This window comes from Coenobita brevimanus, chromosome 17 (genome assembly GCF_032717465.1).
Source record: "Coenobita brevimanus isolate Jiangsu-jjx chromosome 17, ASM3271746v2, whole genome shotgun sequence".
Taxonomy (NCBI): Eukaryota; Metazoa; Arthropoda; class Malacostraca; order Decapoda; family Coenobitidae; genus Coenobita; species Coenobita brevimanus.
In genome coordinates, this window is record NC_136970.1 from 26820182 (window position 1) to 26830295 (window position 10114).

Genomic DNA, 10114 nt, shown 5'->3' on the forward strand with positions numbered 1-10114 from the left:
CGCATCTACTTACGACTTACGGATATACTCACGAATATACTAATACACACAGCAGACTGCTAATGCATCTACTGACACATCTACTTGCGGATCACGAATATATTAATTACACAAACCAGACAACTAACGCATCTACTGACGCATCTACTGACGGATCACGAATATACCCAATAACACACAAACCAGACAACTAACGCATCTACTGACGCATCTACTTACGGATTATGATACTAATTACACAAACCAGACTGCTAACGCATGTACAGTACTTATGCATTTACTTGCTGATATACTTACACATCTGGTTACACACCTACTCTCGGGTGTACTTATGCATCTACTATCGGATCTACTTACGGATCTACTTACGGCTGTACTTACGCGTGACTGTGAGTGTGAAGAAATATGATACAGGCGGATTGGTAGTAAGCTGACACTCATATTGACCTGCGTCCACCTCCTGCACGTCCTTCACCCACAGCTCCCACGCCTGCAGAGAGAGAGAGAGAGAGAGAGAGAGAGAGAGAGTTATAACCAATACTAATCTCGTTATTCACACGTTTTCACATACATCTGCATATATTGCCATGAGTGATAATGACCAAACCAGTAGCATTCCATGGCTTCCTTGTACCAGCCTAAAAATAACTGATCTCTGTCATAAGATATACCGCACAGTCGCTTACTATTTCACTGACTGCTTCACAATTGGGGCAGGTCCATCACTTTCCTCCCTGATGCAGTGAAAATCATTTATATACAGAAAAACATACTGTGATTCTCTCAGTTTAGGAATTTTAGGCCAGCAGAGGAGAGTCACAAGCAGGAGAGGTGAAATATTAGGCCAAATCTTGTCCCCTACTATACACTAATCCTTTGGAGGCCAGAGGTGGGGAGGGTTCCCTTGGCTGAATAAAATCGTCTGGTGGTTGTTAGAATAAAGGGTCTATGTAATGCCTTTCTACTGTACAGTTCAAATTGATCAAGTAAAAAGAAGATTTTTGTTTTGGCTGCCATTAGACTTATTCAGCTTCGGGGAGACCTTTCGTATACCTGAGAGAGAGAGAGAGAGAGAGAGAGAGAGAGAGAAAGAGAGCTGTTCCTAACATGAATTAAAATAAACATGAAGTAGCAGTCTGAAGTGTCATAGGCAAAAACATCATGCATCCGAATCGGTATTAGTAAAAGCAAAACTCGAAAAAATGTGGCACAAATTTTTGAAAATATGAACATGCCAAAAAAAACACACACACATGAAAATATTGGAACATGCATCATCAAACTCTGAGAAGAACAACAAAGAAATAAACTGAAAATAAAATTTTAAAATGTAGTCCTCAAAACTAACTTTAAATTATCACAGCTGTCTCGTGTAATTAAGAAAAAAGAGTAGCTCTAAATATTTCTTATAACCATAATGTACCGAACACATGTAAATGTAAACTGGTTATCATCCCAGCTTTATTTACCACTTTCGAAAATGATGTGGCGATACAAAAACAAGAAGAAGAATGATGTAACTTGGTGAATACGAAAGAAATCCAACCAGTCTTTAAGTTGGTTGAAATCAGAAAGATATACATATAGGTATTGTTACTGTCTATAGATATACATATAGGTATTGTTACTGTCTATAAAATGTGACGTACATCTGCATGGTCCCTGTGCACGACTGAAAACCTCTCCTCCGGCACATACACCTGCTGCCCCACCGTCAGCAGCTGGTCGTTGTCCCTCTTCAACCACGCCACCTGAAAACATATCACGTATAAAGGTTGAGTGAGAGAGACGTAGGTTACAGCTTGAATTCTATATTTACTCTAATATTAGAAAAAATAAAGAATACAAGCTCTAATCTGTGTGTATCTCACCCAACCTTTCCACTTGTCACAATGGATCATAACCCGTATACACAATACTTAACACAGTCTGAACAATGTTGGTACGAATATGTTCCCATTACTATATACCTGATATGCAGCAAAACCTTTGAAAATTTTCTTGTTAAATAATGTATTACCTGCCAAAGATAACTCTTGTCCTCAACATTGATTTTTGTTATGTGTGTGTATTTTCATTTTTCGTTTTTCGTGGTTAGTGGTTCTCACATGTCTGTGTCTTCCTGTTCCTTTATTTTCTTCTAAAGTCCTTTCACCATATCCTTTAAAGTTTTGTAAAACCACAAACCCACCTCCTCTCTCTCTCTCTCTCTCTCTCTCTCTCTCTGCATCACGGTTTCTCCGCCAAATATAAAAGCCTCAGTAATACCTTGTAAGCCCACGCTCCCTCGGTGAAAACAAACATCGTCCATTTTGATAAAGGTTGCGAAAGTGACCACCACCAACTACACAGGGGCTTATGTTGAGACAGACAGACAGGCAGACAGACAGAGACAGAGTCTATGACAGGAAATGACAGCGAGAAAGACGGGAGGGATACTGAGTGAGTGACATTAGTGATCTAACGGAGTTCAAATCTTCTCTCTCTCTCTCTCTCTCTCTCTCTCTCTCTCTCTCTCTCTCTCTCTCTCTCTCTCTCTCTCTCTCTCTCTCTCTCTCTCACCATTAGATCACCTATCCATGTTTCACCCCCTCTCACCATTTCGTCAGAGAGGTGATAGGTATAGCAGCTGAAGGTCGCCTCTCCGCCAACCTGCGCCGCCACCTCCGTGTTATTCTGATACTGGAACTCCGGAGCCAGTGTGTTGAGGGCAAGCGCTTTCGCCCACAGGTCCTCGGCCGCCTCGTACAGATCCTGCCGGGAGGGGGCGGTGCTGGAAGGCCTTGGAGGGGGTAGTTTGCGCTCTATGGTGCCTGCTGCTGCGCCTTCGCTGCTACAGATGCCAACAGCTGGGCGGAAAAAAAGGAAGATGGGGTGAGTGATGTGATGATATACACTGATGCTTTAGTTACTGACTTTTTGGAACCAGAGAGAGAGAGAGAGAGAGAGAGAGGGTGAGTAAGCCCCAACCATCCCCTGGATATAAACCTTCACTGGCTCAATCCGATTGGAGCTCTGTCATTACCCACTAAAGCACCAGGCGCCAAAATTTGGTTATATGGTTACCACCCAGCATAGTACATGGTTTCCTGGTGTACAGGAAACCATTTGGCTTGTCACTCAGTGTAGAGTCACCCACAGGCGGAAGAGGAAAGAATGAAGGAAAGAAAGACAGAAGAGGGAGTGTAACGTCACCTGTAGGCAGAAGGACGGGGAAAGAATGAAGGAGAGAAAGAAGAGAATGGAAGGAAAGTAGGATGGAGGAGAGGAAAGAGCAGACATCAGAGAGTAGCACTACACTGAGTTAGTAAATATATATATATATATATATATATATATATATATATATATATATATATACTGTATAATTATATACCATCTTCGTCATCATCATCATCAGCCGTTTGAGTATCCACTGCAGGACCGGCCTATCCCGACCGAAGTCGGGACGATACAGCCAATGTATCTCTACCAAGTGGCTTAGGCTGTCTGGTAGAGATTGTATGTAGGGTGAGAAGTGCTTGTAAGTGTAATCGTAGTGTTGGAGTGACTTTAGATGCCCGTGTAGTTTGTGAACCAAAGGTAAGCGGCCCGCGCAAGCCGACTGGGTGCAAGCATACTTCGTAGTAAGCGACACTGGTTCAACCACAGCACTCCTTTTGTCCGCCAATGCAGTACGTGGCCGGGTGAACACTCCCAAAAATTATTACCCTGGTGGGGCACGAACCCTGGTTCACCCATGTACGAAACGCACACTCTGCCACTGTCCCACAGAGGCTCCATATATATATATATATATATATATATATATATATATATATATATATATATATATACTCTGCCACTGTCCCACAGAGGCTCCATATATATATATATATATATATATATATATATATATATATATATATATATATATATGTATGTATATATATATATATATATATATATATAGTATATATATATATATATATATATATATATATATATATATACTCTGCCACTGTCCCACAGAGGCTCCATATATATATATACATATATATATATATATATATATATATATATATATATATATATATATATATATATATATATATATATATATATATATATATATATATATATATATATATATATATATGTCCCATATATATATATATATATATATATATATATATATATATATATATATATATATATATATATATATATCACACACACACTTCCTCTGCTCCATGAAGCCTAACCCCTCATGTACTCGCCTACCTCATTCTTTCTCTATATCATTTTCTTACAACCACACTACTCACACACACTTCACTGTCAGTCTCTCACTCCAAAATTCCTAACGGGTCCACTAATCGCTCTTTTTCTTCCAACCATGCAACTGTCATACACTTCTGTCTCTCTTCCATTCAGCTGTCTTACCTCCTTCTTGTTATAGCTTGCCAAGTGTGAAGAGATAATGTAATTATCTGCATCTTGTGTGGGTCTGCATGTCTGTGTGTGGCTGTTCCCAAAATATCTCAAAATCAAGTAAACGAATTGTATCCAGACGTTGTGGGCAGTGTTCCGGAACATATGGCTCCTCTGTGATAATTTTGGCAAAGCTGCGATGATATGCCTATGATTACTAGAGGATTTCTGAAGAAAAAATCCTAACTTTTCTTTTACCTTGTCATTTTTCATCATTTTCTATCGTACCTTCAACGAAAAGAACGGCTATTTAAAAAGTAACTATTAGAAATTCTTCAGAATCCTGTTACACTCAATGACCTTCGCAAACATAACACCCCTGACTTTAGGCTTCTGAATGTTTGCGTGGTATAAAGCTTGGTAGAAGTAAGCAGCGAAATTCTATTTTTTTTTTTTTTTTTCAGTTATGGTAAAGCTGCAATGATATGCCTCCGATTGTCAGAGGATTACTGTTTTTTTTTTTTGTTTTTTTTTATAGTGATGGCGGGTGGTACGCATTCGTGGGCGAGTACTTTGGCTACAGATCTGCTGTACCTGTTCTACCAACCATCAGTATCACACACTCCTGTATGTGTGTCTCCCTCTCATATAATCTTCCTTCTTGATCTAACTCTTCTATCTTCCAACCTTCTCACTCTCACACTCTCTCACTTACTCTCTCCCCCTCTTCCACCAGAAAAAAAAAAAAAATCTCTTAATATTTCTACCACACCAACTTCCCCGCTACGCATTCCTACTACTTCCTACCACACACACACACACACACACACACACACACACACACACACACACACACACACACAAGTGTTGGAATACTGCTCTGAACGGTTTTTGCTTCTGTTCTTGGGTAGACAAACAGAGTGGCTTATACAAACAGGTAGGCGAGAGATTAAAAGAAAAGCTAAAAGAATACAGATTTGTTTTTTCGCCATTTTTGAACGGAGAGTGTCCAGTAATTTACTCTCTCTCTCTCTCTCTCTCTCTCTCTCCTTATGATGACCCCCATCCTCTTCCCATTCCCCTATCAACTTCATTTTTGTGCACATAATATTAATCATTCATTCTCCATTCATCCCACACACCCAGCCCACCACACATTCATCCATTTTCTCTCAAAATCAGTTGACCTATTTTTGTTTTCTTTTTTTTTTAAAATAGTTGGACCCGTTTTATTAAGCGTGAAAACACTATTGTTTTGGGTCAGTGCACTTGTATGCATGAGTTTCACGGATGGACGAGCAAACAAATTAACTAAACGCTGCATTGGCTTTTTATGCCCACCAGGCAACAAATAATAGTAAAGGAGTGTGAGTAATTGCGAATCTGAATTATATTAACTCATGATCTAGACAACACCTCACTCTCTTGCAGCTTAATAATGGCAATAATGTTTGCCCGCAAAAATTTGCGGGACTAACTAATAGCCATTCCATCGCAAAATGTTTGCAGATACCATTATCTTTGTTTCCATATCGTTATTGAGCCCAAAATGACCAATTCTGACCAAAAAGTAGAAGAAATTGTTCTCGTATATTTCCGCGTGTTGCAATTTCCGACAATTTCGCGCCGTCGCGTCGTGTGCGATAGTCAAAACTTTAGCTTGGTATTTTTCTGACACTCGCTAAGCTTGCCCCGACCTAATGCAAAAAGAATTAGGTCGATATCTATTACCGTTCTCGTGAAAGAATGAACAAACACAGAGACAAATATTTTCGCTTGTCGCGATTTCCGGCATAATCTCGCAGTCCCGTAGCAGGCGATCACCATTTTTTTCTGACTCTCCCTGGACTTACCCATCCTAATGCAAAAAGAATCATGCCAATATCTATTAAAGCTCTCGTGAAAAAAACAAACGCACAGACAAACAGACAAACACACCTTGACTTTATTATTTAGATTACACTGAGTGGATGACATGGTAGGTAGCCCAGCCCAATGGTTAAAGAGAATCTATAATCCTTGCTGCAACCTACCAAAATACGCTAAATGGAAAACTGATGGTGCGGTGTATGGTGTGCTATCGTAACCGACAGACAGACAGATAAACAGACTGACCAAGTGGATTATATCATATACTGAATGGAAGGTGAAATATAAAAGTGTGTGTGTGTGTGTGTGTGTGTGTGTGTGTGTGTGTGTGTGTGTGTGTGTGTGTTTTATGCTTTATGCGAGTAAGAAAGAACCAAAGGTTAGGAGCCCGCAAACAATTCCTTCTAAGCAAAGAAAAAAATACAAAAGTGAGCCAAATTCAAGATCCGTTCATTTCGAGATGCCTGAACACACTGCGTTTGAAAGACTGGAGATCATAGGAAGTAGGAAATACAGATAGAGGGAGACAGTTCCAGAGTTGATCTGTTCCATAAATGGGGGACTGGGAGTAACAGTTAACTCTTGCGTTAGAGAGTTGGACAAAAAAGGGATGAGAGTTTGTTGCTAGACGGGTGCTATGCACCCGTCGTAGAGGTGGAGGGATGCAAGCAGACAGTTCAGAGAAGCAGTGACCATGGAAGTGGTGACAGAAAAGAGATAAAGGGGCAACAGTGCGGTGAAGAGACAGAGGTTGAAGGGAGCCAGTAAGAGGAGGAGAGCTGATGATGCGAAAAGTCTTTGACTCCACCCTATTGAGAAGAGCAGTACGTGGATAGCCTCCCCACACATGAGAATTATACTCTACACAGGGGCGAATAAATCCCGTGTATAAAATCAACAACTGTGCAGGGGTAAAGAAGGTACGGAGTTGGCTTAGCACAACTAATCTCTTGGAAGCTGATTTTACAAGAGATGTAATATGATCATTCCAAGATAAATCCCGAGTGAATGAAATCCCAAGCATGTCCAAGGATGATGCAGGCTCGAGTTGGATATTATTAAACATTAGTGGGTACTCCTGTGGAAGATTCTGTCAGGTTGACAGGTGCAAAAACTGAGTCTTTGATGCATTAAAAACAAGATTACTTTTACCCCAGTCAGAGATACGAACCAAGTCAGACATTAGGTGTGTCATAGCCTCATCCATTGTTTCTTGAAGCAACTGCTGGGATGGACGTTGCGGGAACCGAATGGAAAGGTGAAGGGTGGAATCATCAACGTACGAGTGGATAGGGTTAGATGTAAAGCTTAGAAGATCATTGATGAATAAACGGAAGAGAGTTGGTGATAGGACAGAGCTCTGAGGAACACCACTGTTGATAGATCTTGGAGAAGAACGATGGCCGTCTACAGCAGCGGCTATAGAACGACCAGAGAGGAAGCTGTAGATGAAGGCACAGTTACGAGGATAGAAACCGTAAGAGGACAGTTTGGAAATTAAAGATTTATGCCAGACTAGATCGAAAGCCCTTGAGGTGTCAAGTGCGATGGCAAAGCTTTCGCCAAAGTCCCAAAAGGAGGATGATCAGGAGTCTGAAAGGTAAGAGAGATCGCCAGTGGAGCTTCCCTGACGGAACCCATCCTTATGATCAGAAAGAAGGTTGTGATAGGAAAGATGCTTTAAAATATTTTCTGTTAAGAATTGACTCGAAAACTTTTGAGATACAGGATGTTAAAGCAATTGGATGATAGTTAGAGGGTTGGAAATGGTCACCATTCTTTGGGACTGGCTGAATGAGAGCAAACTTCCAACAAGAAGGAAAGGTGCAAGTTGAAAGACAAAGGCGAAAGAGTTTACCTAGGCAGGGTGTAAGCACAGAAGCACAGTTCTTGAGAACAACAGGAGAGACCCCATCAGGCCCATACGCCTTGTTAGTATTGAGGACAGTGATGGCAGAAAATACATCAGCTGAAGAAATTAAAATGTCAGCCATGAGGAAGTCAGAGGGAGGAAGTGATGGAGGAACAGCACCGGAATAGTCTAAGGTGGAATTGGAGGAGAAAGTTTGAGCAAAGAGATCCGCTTTATCAGTAGAAGAAATAGCTACAGAGCCATCAGAATAGAAAAGAGGGAAGGAAGGATGATGAAGTAAAGTACTTAGAATGGTTTTTGGCAAGGTGCCAGAAGGAGCGGGAAGAATTCGAATATGAGAGTTGAGAGCATTTAGTATGGATGAAATTATTTTTAGCATAGCAAAGAACAGACTTAGCACGATTCCGGGCAGAAACATAAAAAAGATGTGATTCAGGGGTGGGTTGGCTCTGGTACCTTTTATAGCCCCTCTCCTTGTTGCGGACAGCATTAGAAAAAGCGTGATTAAACCAAGGCTTTCGTGCATTAGTCAAGGGATATGAGAAAGGAATGTATGCTTCCATCCCCGAGAGAATAACCTCTTAATGCGCAAGGCAATCTTAGATGGCTCCCGGCCATGGAAGCAATTATCATTCCAGGGATAAACAAAGAAGTACTGCATGAGGGCCTCCCAATCCACAGTTACAAAGTGCCACAGTCGACGTTTCTTTGGAGGGTCCGCAGACCATACCGGAGCGATAGGACAGGTTAAGGTAATAAGGTTGTGATCAGAGGAGCCCAACGGAGAGAAAAGATTAACAGCGTAAGCAGAAGGATAAGTTGTAAGGAAGAGGTCAAATATGTGTGTGTGCGCGCGCGCTTTTGCGTGTATGAATGGAGAGTGGATGGAGTGAAAAGTTTAGGGGGCGACATTCTCTCTCTCTCTCTCTCTCTCTCTCTCTCTCTCTCTCTCTCTCTCTCTCTCTCTCTCTCTCTCTCTCTCTCTCTCTCTCTCTCTCTCACCTTACTTCACTTTTCATCTTTCCAAATTTCTTCACTTCCTTACACTTTCTTTCAGTTCGCTTCATTCGCTTCACTTCACATCTTTTGACTTACTTTACTCGTACACTGTTTCATTTTCACTCCCATCCATTTCACTTCCGTTCACTCTCCATCCTTTTACTTCGCTTCCTTTCCCTTCATATCCTTCTTCCCTTCACCTCACTTCCTTGCACTTCCCCTCATAAGTCTTCCCTGAGCTGAAGGTTGCAAGACAGGCCACAAAAAAAGAAAAAAAAAAAAAAAAAATGTTTAGCGTCCGGCCAATTCATTTTTTCACGATCGTGCGGGCGGTTCTTTTTACCTCCGCCAGGAAGGTTATGTTTTCATCCCTGTCCGTTTGTTTGTTTGTTGGTTGGTTGGTTGGTTTGTGAGCAAGATTACACAAAAACTAGTGGACGGATTTCCACGAAACTTAGCAGAAGAATGGGCCTTGGCCCAGAATAGACTCCATTGAATATTGGTGTGGATCCGGATAAAGGTGCAGATCCAGGAATTTCTTTTCACTTTCTTTTACGAGATATGCGTTGACGAAGGTATGCGCTCTACTGAGTGCCATTCTAGTTTATATATATATATATATATATATATATATATATATATATATATATATATATATATATATATATATATATATTTATATTCTTTTTAGTATACCAGGATATGCGAAATATATCCATGGTGTACATTCATACCCATATGGTGTGGTAGAGATGTATAAAATGTCATACAAACCGTGTATGAAGCTGAGAAGAGACGAAAACATGAACATCTTGTTGAATCCTTTGACTGAAGAGATTTTGCCGTATTTTTAAGATTTTTTTTTTTTTTTTTTTTTAAGATTTAAAAAATGAGGGTCGGGGTCATTTTCACGGTCGGGCGGGGACGCTAAACAAGTAGTATTTTTTATGTGGCCTAAGT

The 10114-nt window shown here is 40.6% G+C and overlaps 1 protein-coding gene across 1 annotated transcript in view; it reads right to left on the reverse strand.

Moving 5' to 3' along the window:
* LOC145391136 (lachesin-like) overlaps positions 1 to 2778 on the reverse strand; it is a gene marked incomplete at its 5' end in the record, with an annotated part of 12968 nt that extends 10190 nt beyond the window's left edge. The window contains 3 exons of the mRNA XM_080265818.1: positions 382 to 494; positions 1651 to 1751; positions 2599 to 2778. Of these exons, the coding sequence (XP_080121944.1) occupies positions 382 to 494; positions 1651 to 1751; positions 2599 to 2778 (394 nt within the window). The remainder of the gene's footprint in view (positions 1 to 381; positions 495 to 1650; positions 1752 to 2598) is intronic.
* Positions 2779 to 10114: the final 7336 nt, after the last annotated feature.